We start from the raw sequence: 19388 nt of genomic DNA, 5'->3' as shown, positions 1-19388 counted from the left end.
TGTTGTTACAGTAAAGTGTTATTTTTTATATTCAACTTCTGGTCTCCTGGTATAAGCTTCATATCTTCCTCCCCAATTCTTTTAGAGTCTAGAACTGGTCTAGTGGCAATACTGTATGTGTATGTATGTATGTGTGTGTGTGTGTGTGTGTGTGTGTGTCATCAATCAATTATCAGTGCCTTAGAATTTTTACATTACATTCTACATCAGGGTGAATTTAAGCAAACTGCAAGTACAGTGTAAGTACTACAAATGCAGTGGAAAAGTGCACCTTTAGAATATATTAAAAAAAAATCCTATAGGATTAAAATCCCATTAAAATCCTATAGGAACGGTTCCTACAGGATATTTATGTCTTGTCCTATAGGACTATTCCTATCGGAATCCTATAGGAATGGTTCCAAAATACGATAGAAATTCCTATTGGAATCCTATACAATTGTCCTATTGGAATCCTATAGGAACGGTTCCTACAGGATATTTATGTCTTGTCCTATAGGACTATTCCTATCGGAATCCTATAGGAATGGTTCCAAAATACGATAGAAATTCCTATTGGAATCCTATACAATTGTCCTATTGGAATCCTATAGGAACGGTTCCTACAGGATATTTATGTCTTGTCCTATAGGATCTTATTGGATTCTTAGAATCCTATTGGACATTTAATGGAATTTCACTTTGTCCTATAGGACTATTCCTATCGGAATCCTATAGGATTAAAATCCCATTAAAATCCTATAGGAATGGTTCCAAAATACGATAGAAATTCCTATTGGAATCCTATAGGATTAAAATCCCATTAAAATCCTATAGGATTTTTTGACAAGGGTCACTTTTTGCGGACAGTGCAAAAGCAGTGAGCCTGCATCAATATAGCCGTAAAAATCAAGTTTGAGATCATTTTCATTAAAACATCTAATTGCCAGATTCCCAGTGTCCTACCTATAATTATTTTTTTCTGTACAAATATAAATCTTTAAAGCCAGTTTTCTAATTTTCACACTCTAGCGAGTTTCGCACTCTGGAGCAGAGCGCGCGGCAGTCCACCTGTCACTCAAGTGGCCACGCCCTTAATTCTGCAGAACTTTAAGGCTTAATATAATTTAAACGGATGAGTTATAAAAAAAAATTCACCCCCCCCTCACAGTTGTCAGGAAGGGCAAAATTAGCTATATAGACCAAAATAATTTTTTGTACCAGGCTGTATACATGTTTTTTTCTGCTGTAAAGTTGGGCATTTTAACATGGAGAGTCTATGAGATTGACTTCCTTTTGGAGCCAGCCTCCAGCGGCCAGTTGATGAATTGCAGTTTTAGTCACTTCCGTGTTGGTTTCAAGAGAAGGAGCGGGAGGTTGCCGCTTTATGGAAGGCCATATTATTCAGCGATCTCGCGTCCTTGTGTTCTCGTTCTACGTCACCATCAACCGTCTAAGTTCAGTTCCAATTCTCAAGAACAGAGGACGCACGAAAGCTCCCAGATGTGTTCTTGATATCGAGGATGCATCGAGTGCAGACTTCAGATAATCGAGCCGTTAGAAATCCCAGAAGATACTGCGGGCAGCCGGTGTACGGAAGCCTGTAAGCTTAACCCTCTTGCCCTCTTCGTTTAGGAGTCACACTTGCCTCCTTCGCGGTCAAAAGTGACCGAAGCCTTGAAATAAAACTTTTTTTTTTTCTCAGGAAAATCAATGTAATATATTTTTGTTCAATAATATTTTTTGATTGTTATTTATGATTTTTAGGGAATTTTATGATACTACACAATATTTATACAATTTTAATTAGCTATTTTCTCCACTAGAATTAATATATATATATATAATTTTTTCTTTTTTTTGGGATATATGTATGTGTGTGTGTGTGTGTGTGTGCGCATGTGTGGGTGTCTATTTTGCACTCCTGATATTCAGAGCAGTGGTTTTCAATCCTGTTCCTCGGGACCCACTGCTCTGCACATTTTGCATGTCTCCCTTATCTGACACACTCATTTGAGTTCATGGAGCCCTTTCCTAATAAACTGATGATCTGAATCAGGTGTGTAAATTAGGGAGACATGCAAAAGGTGCAGAGCTGTGTGTCCCCAGGAACAAGTTTGAAAACCACTGTTCTAGAGAGTCACCCCTTGATTACTGCACACATTTTTCCTGACCAGTGGCTGATTTGTAGTTTGTACCACCAAAAGATTCACTTAGCTTTCACATTTTTTCATATTTCCCATTCATTTCCTATGTCGGTCATATTTGACCGCAAAGAAGTCAAGTGTGACTATTTTTTTGAACTCTTTAACATTTTTTTTTTTTTTTGTGATGTGTAGATTGCTGAAGTTTAACAAAGACCTATGCACATGAAGTGTACATGCAAATGAAAATGAAAGATTGATAAGTGTGATACTGAACTACAGTAAAGAACGAGAAGAGTGTAAGAAGTGAGTCCCAGAGCTTGATATTGAATTGCAATCCTCCCTCCCCCTCCCTTAAATTGCTATCCAGGAGGCCTAACTGGACCGAAAAGGACACTTCAAGAATTTCAATGTCTGTATATTTTTCCTTCCCTAAAAAATTACAACAATAAGAAATATAATACTGAAAAATGTGATTGTTGTTTAAAAATGCATTTGCGCAATCATCATGTTCTAATAACCAACAGGTTCAAAAAAAGGGATCTTCTGGTGATGATGACTGCATGGACGGAGCAAAGGACCTCACTGAAACTGAAGTACAGCTACACCAGCCAGGACTTAATCTAGACACATACTGGATAAGAACATCCTGATCAAACCTGCCAGATCAAACCAAAAAATAAATAAATAAATAAAATACAAGTTCAATGTGCAATATATCCAGTAAAATGCATTTAATGTTTGCATATATAAAAGAAAAACTAGTTGTTACTTTAAAAAATATATATTGTTATATAAATGTGATTTTTACCTATAGCCTGTTAGCATGTTCATTATATTTAGTAAACTGTGCAGGTCCTGTAGAATGAATAGGCACCGAATAAGATTTTTTTTCTTCTTTTTGAATAATGACTTTTTTATATTGTAGTGATACAAACTTGAATTCTGTATACATACAGTTTATCTTTTTAACATAATTTCAAATGTCTGCTTTCATGAGGATCTCTAACAAGACATCAGCCCTAGTTTAGTTTCCATGATAGAGCAGAACATCCTCAAATACGATTCACACTTACCTACATCTCCCAAATAAGAAAGTACAGACCAATATGAGGGATATATTTGGTAAAGAAATACATGATTGTGCATATAACATTCAAATGTTTATTAATGTGGTATATCTCAGAGAGATGGAAAGGAAGCTGGTGACTTTAGTTTCAGAGTGTCAGCGATAAAACAGAAGTACAGCTGCTTCAGTTATCTCTCTGGAAGCACTGTGGTCTGTATGAGTACCATAGCCATCCCAGTCGAAACTCGTGAAGTCCCCACACTGTCTAGGGGCCTCTTGAGGGAAGTGTCCACCTCCACCAATACAGAACTGCAAAAATATGAGTACATTACTAAAACTGATAAAGAACAAGTGAATAACCAGAATATGTCTGACTTAAAAGCAGTTCCACCTAAAAAAAGAGTGATTTCATTTTCCATGAAACGGAAAATCAAAATGTTCTTGATATGTACACATAAGAGAGGTTACTCTGCAATAAAACATACTGCAAGTTTCAGAACTCAAAACTAACTCCCCAGTTTAAAGTGCCCCTATTATGGGTTATGAAAGGTTCATATTTTGGTTTTGGGAGTCCCCAACAACAGGTTGACATGCATGCAAGGTCAAAAAATACTTTGATTTTCTTATAATATGCATTTATTTTTACCTTATTTGCTCAACGACTGCCAAACGATTCGCTCAATGATTCATTTTTTCAAACCCCTCCTTTGCGTGACGCTAATCTGCGGTGCTTGGTCCGATTGGTCGATTTCATTTAAAGCAGAGTGCAGTGCTGCTTTGTGTACAGCCGTTACGGGGGAAACAGCTTTTAACGCTCCAAAAGCTGCACCTAGTGGCAACAAGTGGGCGGGCAATATGCTAATGTTTCATGTTGACGTCAACATGAAACGGCTTAAGATTCGTTTTAAAAAGGACTCGTTTCATTGATTCAGAGTCGACTCTTTCTTTTGAGAGACAATAACTTTGCACGGTGCACTTTCAGATTTAAAACTTTGTAGGATGTTTTCATTCACTTAGAGTTGTGTTACACACTGCATGAAAGGTAATTTTCAAAAATCCATAATAGGGGCACTTTAAAATATGAATTATTGTTTTCTATCTTCATGAAACCCCAGGATTGGAAATCAGAAAATTGTGATATCATGATTCCCTCTCTACACGCCCCTTAGCTGGAAAAACATCTGATGCTACTTGGACACATCTTCAGTGATGATCCCGGAGTCACTGGGTGTTTTGGGTCTTTAATCATCATACACCCTCGCCTGGGCGACCCAGCTTGGACTTGTGTGTCCAAGTGGCACCATCAGCCACGGATCCCCCCTACGGATCCACAGCCATCGCAAGGCCTTTTCAGCGGCCTCCAGGATGTTCTTAATGGCCCTTTTGCGCTGCAGTCCTTTCATACCAAGAAGGTTAAGAGTTCGCTGAACTGATCTAGCGTAGCCCTGACACCCAACTTCAACTGGTTCACACCGTGCTTTCCAGCCATTGCTCCAGCACTCTGTGACAAGGCCTGCATATTTAGCCTTTTTGTGTTATACGCTTCCTCAATTCGGTCTTCCCAGGGGACAGTCTGTTCTAGTAAAACCCCTTGCTTTGTAGACTCCAATGTTAACACTATGTTTGGGACACATACACAGCTGATTACACTGATTGCACATACACAGCTGAAGGCACTGATCACACAGCTATCACCAATCACACACTCTACTTAAGCCATGGACTTTCTCTCCCTCACTGCCGAGTATTGTATGCGCTTATTGCTCCCCTAGCTTTAGCTACTCTACTACAGAGCCGTTGATAGTTTTCCTTGCCTTGCCTGTTTTGGATTGTGTTTTCCCCTGCCTGGACTATTGCTTTAGTTTTGGATTTACCTCTCTTGTCTAGCCCCTTTGGATACTGTTCGCTGTCGACCGACCCAGGCCCGTTTTGGATTACTCTTTGTCTTGTCCCTGCCATACCTGTTTGCCATTGGTTCGACCCTGCCTGTATTTATGACCATGCCTTTAAATAAAAACTTGCACATGGATCCGCACGTCTCACGTCTCGTCAGCCCCGTTACTTATATATATTTATATTTATTAGGACTGTCAAAATTAAGGCGTTAACGCAAATTCATTTTAACAGCACTAGTTTTATTAACGTGCGATTAACGCAGCACGCATTTTCTTTTTGACCCACTGCCTAGCCTGTAGTTGGAGAAATGGAGACATTGACTACGTTTACATGGACATCAGTAATCTAATTATTAACTTATTCTGAATAAGACAATATTATGATTAAGGTGTTTACATGAGTTGCTTTTAGAATAATCCTTTCATGCTCCCGTTTTACATGTTATAGTACATAGATCGATTAATGGAATGCGTCATTACATCACCACACGACGACATCTGACGTCCCCTCCAGAATTTTTCGTATAAACGTATAGTTCGTCTTCGTTATGATGCCATATACAGTTTTGGGTGTTTCATTTTTAATTTAATTTTTTAATTTTTTTTATTTTATGAACGCTTCAAGTGCAGTTAATTATTTGTACGTGCATACAGACGATGGCGGTATTGAAGCTCTTTTATTTGCCGTTAAACAGTTGATCAATCAATTATCAGTGCCTTAGAATTTTTACATTACATTCTACATCAGGGTGAATTTAAGCAAACTGCAAGTACAGTGTAAGTACTACAAATACAGTGGAAAAGTGCACCTTTAGAATATTAAAAAAAAATCCTATAGGATTAAAATCCCATTAAAATCCTATAGGAACGGTTCCTACAGGATATTTATGTCTTGTCCTATAGGACTATTCCTATCGGAATCCTATAGGAATGGTTCCAAAATACGATAGAAATTCCTATTGGAATCCTATAGGATTTTTTGACAAGGGAAGTACATATCACTGCAGTTTCCAAAATAAATGAACACTTTCACACAAATTTACAGAGTTGCGATTAATAAAGCGTAATTTTCGCACGATTACTTGAAGAATATCATGCTATGACTTCAAAACAATATTAATATGCTGGGAGATTTGAAAACTGATACTACCTCTGCCATATAAATATATAAGTTTACTGCAGAAATAGTAAAATAGCACGCCTTTACGAATTTATACAAAGAGTATTTTACAGTCTTGATGGTCAGTATTATTGAAGTCCGACAGATGGCAGTAAGAGTCCTATATGTTTTGCTGCAGCCATAATGAAGAAAAACCGGTCTGAACGTCACGTGATTCAAACAAACAAAAATACCGTGTTAAGAAGTCATTTGACTCTGTTTATAAGTGAACTGAAACTGAGTTAGATATAAATCGTAAAAATAAGTTGTATATTAAGATATTATTTTTTCACTTCTACAGCTTCGGTGTAGGACCTGGCATGTGACTGACTGAATGAATGAATGCTTGGATACAAATGTATAGCAGAGTTGATCGATACAAAGTAGTCTTGAAATTACTATAAAGAATAAATCTATTAACCATGCGGAGAAGACCACAGTCTGCGGCTTTGACATCGGCATTTTTGAGGTCTGGGCATTTTCGGAGCTCTGCGAGAATTGTTGTGTTGTTTTACAACCTAATGCTACAATGTGGCGTTTGATATTCTAATGTTGCAATGTTATCTAAAATCACCATTTGATTGTGCAATGTTACCTCAACGAATCAGTGTTGTTGTCGGGTGATTTACTGCACTGTCAACATTTAGATTCGTCTGGCAGCTGAAAAGCATGGCATGCGATTAAAATAGCTTCTTTTTAAAATAATGCCAATTTATTTTAATACTAGAATGTATAACGAACATGCTGTGCTTTGTTTGGAAGCAGGGCTGGGAGTGAGAAAACAGTTTCTACAGCTGCAGCACAGTCGCAGTTTCACACAGACCTTTGGCTCTGTTTTACTGTGCAGAACTGGATATTGGACTTTGGGAGGCCAATTGCTATGGTACAAGTTACACCAAGCTGTGATATTTATGCATTAATGTGTTTTTCTTCTTTAATACCGATAACAATTTTTAATATTTTTTTAATTTAGATCATAATGCCCCTGGAATGGTTTCCTCTAAATAAACCGAGTGTTGGAGATTATTTTCACATGGCATATAATGTCATCACGCCATTCCTATTACTGAAGGTACAATTTCTTCTACACTAAAAATACTAACAAAGGATGTATTCACACACAGAGTGGACCTTAATGTAAAGTTCTTATAGGACGTTCCTTTCCTCTAATCCTTACATATATGTGCTTTTGCTTGAGGTATATCAGTAAAGGTAGACATTCACATTTATTCATTTAGCAGCTTATGTCTGAAGCACTTATAATGTAACCAGTGCTAGGAGATAGAGAGGTGTGACTTGGCCCCTTTGGGCTTGTTGAAGACCAGTCGTGCTGCTGCCTTCTGAATAATTTGTAAGAGGTTTCATTGCACATGATGGAAGTCCAGTCTAGAAATGACAAGGGCCTGGACAAGAGGTTGTGCAGCATGCTCCACTAGGAAAGTGTTGTTTTAAACTAAACGTGACTGTCTTTAACATTTTGTAGCTGATTGAGCGGAGCCCCACAACCCTTCCTCGCTCAGCAGTTTACCTCTGCATCATCACCTTTGTCATGGGAGCTAGCATACACCTGGTAGGAGACTCTATTAACCATCGTCTCATCCTCAGTGGATACCAGCTTCATCTTTCTGTCAGAGAAAACCCCATTATCAAAGATCTGAAGCCTGCCTCACTGGTACAGTAGATAAATGTACAGATCAACCAAATTATTTGCTGTTTTGGAATACATAGGTTTTTTTTTTTTTTTTATGATAATGGTAAACAAATCCTTTATGTGGTTTCCAGATTGATTCCTTTGAGCTTCTGTATTACTATGATGAGCACTTAGGGCATTCCATGTGGTAAGTATTCTTTCCATATAATTTCATCTGTAATTGTGCTATAATTTACAAGTTTACATTACAATTTATGTGTGTAAAACACCCCACTCTGTTATCATTATAGGTATGTCCCTTTCTTTCTAATCCTCTTCTTGTATTTCACTGGCTGCTTCACACAAGTTAAAGATGAGAAGATGCCTTACTCAGGCTGGCTGCTACTTGGCCCCAGTGCGGTGTACTATTGGTACATGAATTATTCATTCAAATTGAAACAACCATTCTGTTAAGTAATTTCAAGTGAAACAGAATATTTAATGAAACATTAATGTTGTCCAAACGTTAATGTGGTTTATTTCTGCAGGTATCTGATTACTGAGGGGCAGATCTTTGTCCTGTATGTCTTCACCTTTTTTGCCATGGTTGCCACTGTGATGCGCCAGAGGCGGATGGGCTTTGTGTTAGACAGCAATGGCCGTTTCCTTTTCTATAACTTCATCATTACTCTGGGATTAGTTTTGGTTTGGGTCGCATATCTGTGGAATGATAAAGTTTTGCGCAAAAAGTATCCCGGTATCATCTATGTTCCAGAGCCTTGGTCCTTCTATACCTTGCACATCAAAGGCAGTTAAATACTAACAGCAAATCTGAACTAAATTTCATTGACATTTCTCCAGTATAATGCTTCGACCAAGTTTAATGGCACTTTGAGTGAAACTGAGAAGATTTACTTAAGTTCCAGTGTTACTTAAAGGGATCTCTCATCCAAAAATGAAAATTCTGTCATCATTTACTCACTCTCAAAAGTTGTTCCAAACCTGTATAAGTTTCTTGTTGACCACAAAAGAAGATATTTTGAAGAATGTTGGTAACCAAACAGTTGACGGTAGCCATTTACTTCCACAGTATGGAGAGTAAAAAACTGGTTACCAACATTCTCAAAATGCCTTCTTTTGTGTTCAACAGAAAAAAGAAAAAGAAAAAGAAAAAAAACTAGGTTTAGAGCAACTTGAGTGTGAGTAAATAATGATGGTTGTTGACGGAGTAAATAAGGTTTGAATCTTCACAAGGCAAACTATTCAATGCCATGTTTGTAATTTTGGTGTACTGAATAATAAAGTCATTTATTTATTGTGGCTTACAGTAAAATGTTGATTTTATGTCCTTGTTTTATCTAAATAAAGTTTGTACTCCCTGTATATGTTATGAGTCATTGAGTGTGGTCATAAGCTGCACCTACTGTAGCAGACTGTATAATGTGACAGTTGGAATCCTATATCAATGTTCCTATGACAACGAGGCTATCAATTACATCAACACTGCAGTGGACTTTAGTTCCTGCAGGTGATCCAGAGGGAGTGACTCTTTCCCTGAACAGCTGAAACGCGTGTAGACATGGTGAGTTTGATTTATTCTTTTTGTATTCTAAATAAAATTTTTCATTCATTCACGGAACATTTTTTCAAATTAGCTGTTTTTTAAAACTCTTTTCAGGCAAAATTCTTATCACAAACTCAGATTGATGGTAAGAATCAATTCCGTGTTACACAGAAGTAATGTGTTTGTGCTTTACGATCCATGAATATAGTAAAATAAACTAAATTGTTCTCTTTTTTAAATGACATACAGTATATTAGCATGAAGAAAATTTGTGGCATTGGTTTACAGTGTAAACTTTACACTATAGTTTCCTTGTTCTCTCGCAGAGTTCAAAGAATGTTTCTCGCTTTATGACAAGAAGCGAAAGGGGAAGATTGAAGCCAAAGACCTTATTACAGTCATGCGCTGTCTGAGTACAAGTCCCACATATAATGAAGTGGACAGACATCTGCAAATCCACAAAATAGGTAACAATCTCATGATTAACACATTACATTAAATCGTGAATGTGTCTTCTTGTCTGCTCTTCGATAGCTTCCTTGTGTCACCTGTGGCTAACAGCGATATACAATTGGACTAGTGGTCTCATTATGCTGATAAAAACCTGATGGGGAAAAAACCTTATTGAATCTATATAGTTATGACATTTGATTTTTATGAACTGTGTAGGAGCGTGTTGAAGCACTGGTATCAGTCATAAACTGAAGAAAAATGCTCAGTAGTTAATCTTGAATTCTTTGCTTAGGAGTTCATACATCTTTTACTGTATCATTACCACAGATAAAACAGGGGAGTTGGATTTTTCTACATTTCTTACCATGATGCACAGACAGATGCAGCAGGAAGATCCTAAGACTGAAATTCTGGAGGCTATGCGCATGACAGATAAACACAAGAAGGGCTACATTCTGGCCACTGAGCTACGGGCCAAACTCACAGGCTTGGGAGAAAAGCTCACTGATAAAGAAGGTATAAATCCTTTATCTTCTCAGTTTACATTGATGTTTTCATCAAAGCTAATGAAATTAATAAAACATTTTTTTTTAAAAGGTGTCAGTGTTATTTAACTGTGAATTATTTTTCAGTGGATGAGCTTTTTAAAGAGGCTAATGTTGGACGTGATGGACTTGTTTATTATGAGGAGTTCACCAGAATGGTCACACTTCCTACAGTTGACTACCAGTAAAGAAGAGTGGGTTGGCCCCATATTCTGAATATTGCAATTATTTACTAGCAAGAACGAGATATTTTTGTTCTGTGTATACACTGTACATAAAATAACAGTTGATTAAATTACAATAAAGAACTCATATTTTGATATACAGCTTGATTCATGTATTCACCACTAGATGGCAATCATGAAGTAATCTGAATAAATGTGGCAGTGTTGATAAACACTTGAATCTGTCATGATATTCAGAATGTTATTTAATTAAGTTTGAAGATTGTTAAACAATGAATGAAATGTAAGCTGTTTGTTGTACACATTCATCTATTTTTACTCTATTCACAAAATACAAAACAGAAACCTATGAGACTCCATCCTTTCCCCAATCCAGAGCTTTCATGAACTCTTCTTCAGTGAAGGACAACAGCTTGGCTGCTTCAAAATGCATCTTTTAAAATAAAGCCATAAACATAAAATGCTTTAAAAAGTGCACTTATTAAGGTATAATATTACTGTAATTGGAAATGACAGATTCAAGTAATTGTGAAGAAACTGGTTTCTTACCTTCTGTCGCTTTAAAATATCTATTAGCTTAAGTTGCTTTTTAAAACCCACAATGAGCTCAGCCTTTTGTCGTTCCAGTTTTCTGTTCTCAGCTTGTAATGTTTCAATCTTTTGTTGCTCCTGACCGGTTAAATCCTTAGGTCGGATACAAAAACAGAAGAGAATTGTGGAACTTGTTCCACATGTAAGAAATGTAAAATGAACAAAAAAAAAAAAAGGTAAATCTGAAAAATTTCTGTAGTGTGCGAAAACTTAACTTTTATTTCATGCTGGTTTATTTGAGATGACATTACCTTACTGCTCTGTTTGAGTTTGTTGAGTTGTGTTTTAGTCTTCTCAACCTCCTCCAGAGCTCTATTTAACCGCACCTCTGTTGCACTGTGGGTACTGGCTACCTGCTTGTGGGTCCTTTTCATGCTTTCCAACTCCTAGAGTGTATAGACAGGAAAAATACATATTATGCAGATTGTGTTTTCAGATGTAGATGTTACAATTCAATATTTTGCTGTTTGTTTAAAAAGTCGAATCTTTAAAGCATAAATAAATGCTTTTAACCTAAAACTACCCAAACATGAGATACTTTTATTAAAACCCTCTGGCAAATTTTCTATTTTGAATTTTTTTAAATCACAGCTTCATCGGAATGGTACGAAACTTGGTGACTTTTATGGCATTTGGAATGTGAACACACAAAAATTCTTGATTCGAGCAGGCTAAGTGGTCGTAAAAAAAATTGTCACACTTGTGTTCTTCAGCCAAAAATGACCGGCCATAGGAAATGAATGGGAAATTGATAAAAACACAAAAATTCAGCAAATTTTTGTGTGTACAATCTACAAATCTGCCACAACGCAGAAAAAAGTACACAGCAATGACGGAGTGAAACTCTAAAACATCAAGAGTGCAAAACCAACACATCCACTCACACATACACACACACGCGTACACACACACATACAGTACACAAACACACCTATGAACTGGTATGACTGTAACACAGCAAATATATAAACTAAAAGCAATAATTCAACTACAATGCAGTAAAAAAGTGGACAGCAAGGAAGGAGTTACACTCTAAAACATCAAGAGTGCAAAACAGGCACATCCACTCACACACACACATACACATATATATACACATTCAAATTAATTGGTATGGTTATAACCATATAGCCATAACAACTCAGAAAACTGAAATAAGAGGTTGAAATCAGATCAGACCCAGAAGGATTAAGCTCTGATAGAACATACCTGTTCATTTTTGTTACTTTTTATAGAATTTTAATATTTTGTGTAACAAAATGCTTTCTCTGTGTTCAGGTTTGACTGTAGTAATAATAATCCAAAAACTGATGCTTTAAATCAACATTTCAAACCAAACAAAATCTAAACCTTTACAAAAAGTTGTCTTTGAAAAGGTCTAAATATATATCCAAACCCACAACTTAATAAAAATAAGTATTTATGTCTAAAAACAATTAGAGAATTTATAGGCCTTTTATATAGAGCTATGTAGGAATCTATGGGCCGCTAAACCATGGAACTGCAGATGTTTTTCTTATTTTACTGCCACCAGATGGCACTAATCTGGCTTAAAAAAAATTTAATTTAAAGGCATTTGCTCTATTTTAACATGAAATACTGCCATGATTGAAAAGTTATAGAAAATATAAGATTTTTTTTTTTTTGCATTATTTTCAATGGGAAAATATGATCATAATTAATGTATAAATATTAATTAGTACCATGAAATTCTCTCAATATACAAAAGAAAAAATATTATTAAACAAAAATATGTTACATTGATTTTACTGTGTGTGTGTGTGTGTGGGTGGGGGTTACATTTTAGGTGTCCGGTCCGTGAAGATCACAAGTGTGACTCCCAAATAAGGAGGTTTTTTTCACACAATATATCCCTTTCTGATATGATTTATCTGACTCTACTGTTGTTCTCTATCCTTATTCAGTTTCCATGTCCCTATCATAAGGGGAAGGGAGAGTTCCAAAGATATCTGTCCCAGAAGCCCAAGTGCAGTGTGCTCTGGTCTCTGAGCAGCTGTGGCATAGTCTCACTTTACACACAGAGAACTAATCAGGTTAAAGGGCCCATGCCAAAAATTCCACGGCTCTGGATCCTGGCACAGCTCTAATCAACAGGAATTATGGTATATATATATATATATACTATACATTTCCTATAGGAAATGAGTAGAGGTTTATGATCAAAGGAACATTTTTGTTCAGATCAGTAACACTTATCCTGTCATAAGATCACTTTTTTCAGTATTTTGTGAAACAAACTTTGAATAATATTTTGCCAACAATTCAAGTACCTTTTGCAGTGCTGCCACTTGCTGTTGCAGACCTTCACATTTCCGACTTGATTCTTCAGCTAAAGCTCTTTGCTTCTCAACTTGAGTCTGTTGGACATTTGCAGTCCTCTGCAATCTCGCCTTTTCCTCCTCCAAGTCCTTCAGTTTACTGCTTAAAGTGCTGTTTTCATCATCCTTCAAGACATGCAAAAGAGATTTTGAGCAAGAGTGACTTGAACTGACTGAACAGATTAACTAACCTTGAACACATGTCAAACTTCTTACCTTCTTGTTGCATTCATATGCGAGTCTGTTCAATTCTTCCTGCATTACTCGAAGTTTAGCCTTCAAAAACCTGATTTGAGCTTCTGTAATTATACAAAATAAATGTATAAGCAATAACGCAAATAGTATAACAGTGCAGAAGATTCAATATTTGAATTTATTTGTCATTTTTAACCCACCTGCACCCATCTCATCTCCAGCACTGGGCATGATGTCATCCTGCAAGTGTTCCTCAGTGAGATCATCACTAACTTTGCCCTCAATTATGCTGATTGTTTTAGCAAGTGAGAAATCCCCAAAGTCTTCAGGAATAGCAACATCATCGACCACAGTCTGTAGTGCTTTTCTGTAATTGGAAGAAACGGTTGATGCTACCCAAATATCTTCATCGCAAATATATAAACATAACAAATAAAGGCCAAAATTCATCCAGATCTCATTAGATTTGATCACATCTTACATAAATTAGTTTATTATGATTATTTTATGTACACATTTCTTTGAATAAAAGTTTTGAGAATACACTTACTGGGTTTTTTTTCTATTCCCCGATGCTGGCTTGTTTGGCTTTGAAGATTTTGCAGAGTAGTTCCTGTTTCTCATGATCTACATAACACAAAATAAATGTTTCTGTAACTAATGGTGTCTTGCATTTAATACACATTTCCACTGATTTATATGATATTTGTTTGAGTTGTACCGTTGTAGGGGGCTGCTTAGACGTGGATTCTCTTTTTGTATCTGCCTTCCTGATAAGACACACAAAATGTTATGCTGGCAGACAGCAAAAGATGTTGCTAATGCTTATGTCAAACACTGTGAAGACCATTACCTAGAAACTTCAAAATCACAGTCAGTATCAATGGAGATATGGGAGGAGATTGGTTTGGAGAGCACCTCATTTTGATCCCTCTGAAAAAATATTATCAGTGTTAGTATCTGGGTTTGCTGCAACATCACATTCCATAAACTATACATTAAATATTACAAATTAAAAACACACCCCCTGTTCTCTCAACTCTTTCTTATCTGAATCTATTGTGTTATTTTTCACGTTTTTCTAGTCTTACCATCACTTTCTCTGCTTCTCGAACAAGTTCTGCTGTTTTTGCTTCTAGCTCTGCATTGAGACGTCTGAGGAGTATAGGAATTGCAAGCAGTTAGATATTCAACACACTGCCATGTGATCTTCTATCCTAAATTTGTTATACCACCTGCTATGCAGTCAGTTGATATAAGCTAAATACAAAGCAGCGTAGATAAATTTATGTGCATTTAAGTAATAAATCCATAAATACTTGTATTCTTCTTCTTTGGCTAGGAGGTCCATGTGAGGTGGTTTCTTTGAAGGAGCGGAGGAAGACCTGCTCTGAGGTCTGGGTTTTGAAGGCCTTTCTGAGTAAGACGTTTGAGGCTTTTTTAACTGATTGGAAAGAAAGTAAAAGTATTATAGCAATTATTAATCCTTCTCTGTCCTCGAAATTACTTTCTTTCCCGTTTCTTACGCATTTTGATCATTTCAGACAGCTATTGCTCTGTGGGATATTCAATTTCATGTCTGATTCCGAACGAGCAACGAAACGAAAATTATTTGATTTAACACACAACAGAGTACTTTAGGCGAAATTGTAATTAATACGGTATAACTTGAAAAGGGTTTTATTTCGTCAGACTTACAGCAGGTAACGTTAGCGCGGGTCTGGATGTGCCGTCTGCCATGTTTGTTTGTTAGTAGAGAGACGCTGTTGCTAAGCAACAAGGACACTTTCATGTCAGATGCAGTTCAGTGAGGCGATTGTACGTATACACACTTAATTCTTTTAATTCCCGATTGTTTTAATTTTAGATATATAAATATGCGAGCGTTTTATGCCTCCTTACATTTACATTTAGCCATTTAGCAGACGTCTTTATCCAAAGCGACTTACAAATGATGACAACAGAGAGAAGTAATCAAAATCAACAAGAGAGCCTGTAAGTGCTGTTACAAGTCTCAGTTAGCCTTCGCAGTACGCAAGGTTTATGTATATATATATATATATATATATATATATATATCTCTTTTATAATAAAATGGAATCAGAAATCAGGGTCGTGTCTTTTATAAATAAAAAATAAAACAGATAAATTAAAATTAGTGCTAGAGTTAGAGGGCCAAATGAAGGTTAATTAATTAATTAATTAATTAGACTATTTTTATTATTTTCATTAATTTTTTATTAATTTACGTTAAATTAAATCAAAGGTAAAATCAGTATGTTGTGTATTTCAGACCATTCATTATTTTGTTTATATTAACTCTTAAAATATCTCAAGGCTAGCACCACCTCCAAGATAAACACTAAACGTGACTGATAAAAATAAATAAATAAAAAAATATGGTGGGAATCTTGTAATACAATGAGAAGGATATTATCAATCCTTACTGACAGCCAGTTACGCTTCAGACATGAGTGACTGATTATATTCTGAACTACTTGAACTCGCTGCAGCTCCCTCGTGTGGGTTTCCGCTGGTGCGCAGTGCGCATGCGCGGTCACAGCAGCATCAGTTCCCCAGTGGTCGCCAGAGAGCGAGAGGAGGTAGTGTCTGACTGTGAACCTGCTGCAGCTCCAAGTGTTTCCCTGCTCCTGATGCACGCGCGGGGCTAGTGACTTCAACTGCAAACCATGAATTACCAGCGTGATCTATTAGAGTCGAGTCCGATTTGTCCGTGAAGTCAACAGGCGGTGATCGTGATGTACTATTTACGGAGGAAAGCTGCATTCTCCAGGTTCAGGTTAAGGCCTACTTGTTAGATCCCCATCCTCGTCTCAACAGAGTCGCATCGTGATGGCTGATGACCAGCAGCAGTCTGGAGCTGGAGTAGGACCTTTAACTTCCGCGGTTCAAGGATTGCAAGGGGCTGAGGCGAATGCGTTGCAGCTAAAAATAAAGAACTCGATCTGGTAAGCGCTGTATGAAATATTGCCCAGTAATTGAGTGCTGCTGGATGTGTGTGGGTTAATGGAATTGAAGGCTCTCCATCCTAATTAGCACTATTCTAGATGGTCCTTCGTTTCCACTTGACATTGAGTCATGATTGGAGTAACTCTCTGTATTCAACTAATCTCACAGTTTCTTTCATTATTGTAATAACGATAAGTTAACTTATCAAAGTAAGTTAGTTTGCTTTGGACACGGAGATTTTGGGCATGTTAAAGTCTGAGGTGGGTAACTCGCCCTGATTGTCATGAACAGTGTAGTCGTTATTTATAGTGCTACTTTTTGTCTTCTTTTGAAAGTGTACAGAAAGTGAAATGTCTGTCTCTTGGATTACGAGAAAGATTTCCCGCGACCACCCGTTCGCAACAGATTTAGTGGGCGCGCGCTTGCGGTTGTAAACAACTCGCGTGCAGCAGCCGGTTACAGCGTTTAAACGGCCAGTGTGAGAAGGCATGCTTTCCTCAGACGCCGCTGTATCCCACAGACCTATGCTGCTCTTCTTCATCTTTTAGTTTGCTTTGCGGTTATCCAAATCGTGTTTTAATTCACCGGGTAAGCGCTTAGTTACTGCTATTAAAGGTGAAGACGTCGTGAGACATGCAGCCATGGCTCATGATGTTTATAGCGTAGCAGCGCATGCGTTAAACATGCATTCGTATTACTAAGTAAACATTGTAAAGACAATGTATAGCTTCTGTGTGCATGGTCACTCAGCCTAGTCTTGTCTTGGGTCAGTAGTTTTACCTTGAATTGATCATTGTTGGTGCACACTGCTTGTGGCAGCGAAAATAAAAACCGCTGACACGATTATTTTGCAGCCTCCATCCCCCTCACCACCACCACCACCACCACCACCCTTGTTTTTGCATGTTGAGACATGCTCTCAACGACATGCATCTGCAGCAGCAGCTCTAATGTACTTCCAGTATGGAAGTACAGTAGAGCTGTACTACACACACACACATATACTATATATTGTATGTAGCATATTCCTCATTACTCTGATGTTTATTGAATTATACATAAAGTACAGCTAATCAGTGGAGTGATGAAACCATATTGACATTATGACCTTAAATGTAACTTCCTGGGAAGCTTTAAGTAGACTGGTTTAGGAGGACAAATAAATAACAATTAATCCACTCATTAAGTAACAGTGTTTACATTTTGAATACAGTTTTGTCTCGATATAGCTGCTCTTAATGGGCTAGACTGTTCAATTGTACTATTGGATTAGATTCTTGTATACAAAATTGATAGTTATTTTACCAGTTAATTTCAGTTAACCAAAACACACACAAAATATGTTGCAATATCAGTTTAATTTCCAGGACCTGGGACCTGTACCATGAAGCCGGTTTAGCTGGCTAGCCAGGTAAGTTTCAGTTTAGTTTGCGCCAACTCTGGGTTTTAGGTACCATGAAAGTGGTTTGGCTTTTAGCAGTGTTCATCGCCATAGTAACTTATGCTCTACAGCTAACCTGGGCAGGTTATGGTCTGGTTTAGAGATCTCAAATTAAAATTTGACCAATCAGCTGCAAGCAAAGTGACACATCTCTGACGCAATAAAGCCACTTCTCCAGTTTCTCTTAATCCAAATTAAAGGACGCTACATAGTAAAACATTTTTAAAGATAAAGTCTGATAAAGTCATCTGATTTTTAGAGATGATTATATTTTATAATTATTTTATATTATTTATATAAATGATATACCCTTAATCCATTACACAAGTTAATAGTAATTATTAAGCTTTTATTTAAAATCAATGTAAACATATAGATAATATGCAATATAAGTTTAAGAATCAATAGCTTTAAACATGACTACATATGAGCTTAGATTGTTTTTATACCTATAAATATTATCAGCTCTATAAACTAACTTTACAACTTTTACTTGCACTTATATGGTAAGATGTTTTCTTTAAGTTTTCCTCTTTCATGGATAGATCATTTCATGATCGTGCTGTGTAAATGTGTTTAAATTCTTCATATTGTTCAATCGTTTAATCTTTGTACTGACTCTCTCACAAGAAGTGAATCATAGTTTTATGTGATTGGCTGCTCATTACTGATGTCACACTTTCATGTGCACGTGCTCCATTAACTCAGGATCAAGCCTGAGTTGACAGAGAAAGTTGATGATCAGCTTCATGGTACCAACAAAACCGGATTGGAGTGGTTTGGTTTTGTCAACTCAAAAGTAATCCTGTAACCCTGAGTTTGTTCAGCCACCATCAAGGTACAGGCCCCTTTACAGATTACAACAAAACAGTAACTTTTTTTGATAATCCATTTCACTCTTTAGGTTGGCTTTTTAGCAGTAAAATTATTATTTTACTGTGATCTGTATAACAGTGGATTTGATAATTACTGGTTTATTTTTCTAATCACATACCAATACCAATACCATTTTTTTTACATGTTGTAATTGTTACTATTGATTTAAGTTACTGTATTTCTCTCCGTTGTGAATTTGACTGATGTCTGGAATTTTAACTTGAAGTTGTGCATCATTCACACTCAAATTCTGCTGTTCATTATAGCTCTAAATACTATTGAATGGATTGACCATTTGAGCAGACATGCATATGATGAGTGGACTGTCTCAGCCTGTGCTCCTTGCCCTTCAC

General features: G+C 36.8%; 4 protein-coding genes and 1 long non-coding RNA gene across 14 annotated transcripts in view; 4 read left to right on the top strand and 1 right to left on the bottom strand.

The window, feature by feature from the left end:
* The first annotated feature begins 1341 nt into the window (after positions 1–1341).
* LOC131544909 (uncharacterized) lies at positions 1342–2830 on the top strand. Its single transcript, XR_009272271.1, has 3 exons — positions 1342–1582; positions 2494–2535; positions 2651–2830. It is a non-coding gene; the product is annotated as an uncharacterized LOC131544909 (long non-coding RNA).
* A 444-nt stretch (positions 2831–3274) lies between these two features.
* Positions 3275–18318, bottom strand: tex9 (testis expressed 9). Of its 5 annotated transcripts, XM_058781105.1 has the most exons (13): positions 15447–15648; positions 15068–15192; positions 14840–14903; positions 14602–14681; positions 14470–14518; positions 14299–14375; positions 13949–14115; positions 13770–13852; positions 13506–13679; positions 11466–11600; positions 11173–11307; positions 10970–11056; positions 3275–3501 (listed from the first exon to the last, which is right to left on the bottom strand). In XM_058781105.1, the coding sequence occupies exons 1-12, from the start codon at positions 15486–15488 to the stop codon at positions 10970–10972; spliced, it is 1218 nt and encodes a 405-aa protein (XP_058637088.1). In that variant the 5' UTR covers positions 15489–15648; the 3' UTR covers positions 3275–3501. The 5 variants fall into 5 exon arrangements, with proteins under 5 accessions (XP_058637088.1, XP_058637089.1, XP_058637091.1 ...); XM_058781106.1 differs by lacking the exons at positions 3275–3501; positions 15447–15648 and adding an exon at positions 17499–18318 and having other exon boundaries at positions 10851–11056; XM_058781108.1 differs by lacking the exons at positions 3275–3501; positions 15447–15648 and adding an exon at positions 16247–16335 and having other exon boundaries at positions 10851–11056.
* On the top strand, positions 6283–9275 carry cln6a (CLN6 transmembrane ER protein a). Its single transcript, XM_058781109.1, has 7 exons — positions 6283–6715; positions 7012–7129; positions 7220–7318; positions 7730–7918; positions 8029–8084; positions 8188–8307; positions 8425–9275. The coding sequence occupies exons 1-7, from the start codon at positions 6669–6671 to the stop codon at positions 8690–8692; spliced, it is 897 nt and encodes a 298-aa protein (XP_058637092.1). The 5' UTR covers positions 6283–6668; the 3' UTR covers positions 8693–9275.
* calml4a (calmodulin-like 4a) lies at positions 9351–10715 on the top strand. The gene is made up of 5 exons (XM_058781110.1): positions 9351–9458; positions 9555–9585; positions 9767–9907; positions 10221–10409; positions 10526–10715. Exons 1-5 carry the CDS (start codon positions 9456–9458, stop codon positions 10624–10626), a joined length of 465 nt encoding a protein of 154 aa, XP_058637093.1. The 5' UTR covers positions 9351–9455; the 3' UTR covers positions 10627–10715.
* rfx7a (regulatory factor X7a) overlaps positions 16340–19388 on the top strand; it is a 28251-nt gene continuing 25202 nt past the window's right edge. For 2 of the 6 annotated variants that reach the window (XM_058781098.1, XM_058781096.1), the window contains exon 1: positions 16341–16717. In XM_058781098.1, the coding sequence (XP_058637081.1) occupies positions 16602–16717 (116 nt within the window). In that variant the 5' untranslated portion in view covers positions 16341–16601. Of the gene's footprint in view, positions 16718–19388 lie in introns of all 6 variants that reach the window. The other 4 variants (XM_058781102.1, XM_058781103.1, XM_058781097.1 and 1 more) reach the window with 3 other exon arrangements.

Source organism: Onychostoma macrolepis, chromosome 07 (assembly GCF_012432095.1).
Source record: "Onychostoma macrolepis isolate SWU-2019 chromosome 07, ASM1243209v1, whole genome shotgun sequence".
Lineage (NCBI taxonomy): Eukaryota > Metazoa > Chordata > Actinopteri > Cypriniformes > Cyprinidae > Onychostoma > Onychostoma macrolepis.
Note: the sequence above shows the minus strand (reverse complement) of the source record. Positions and strands in the feature narration are given on the sequence as shown.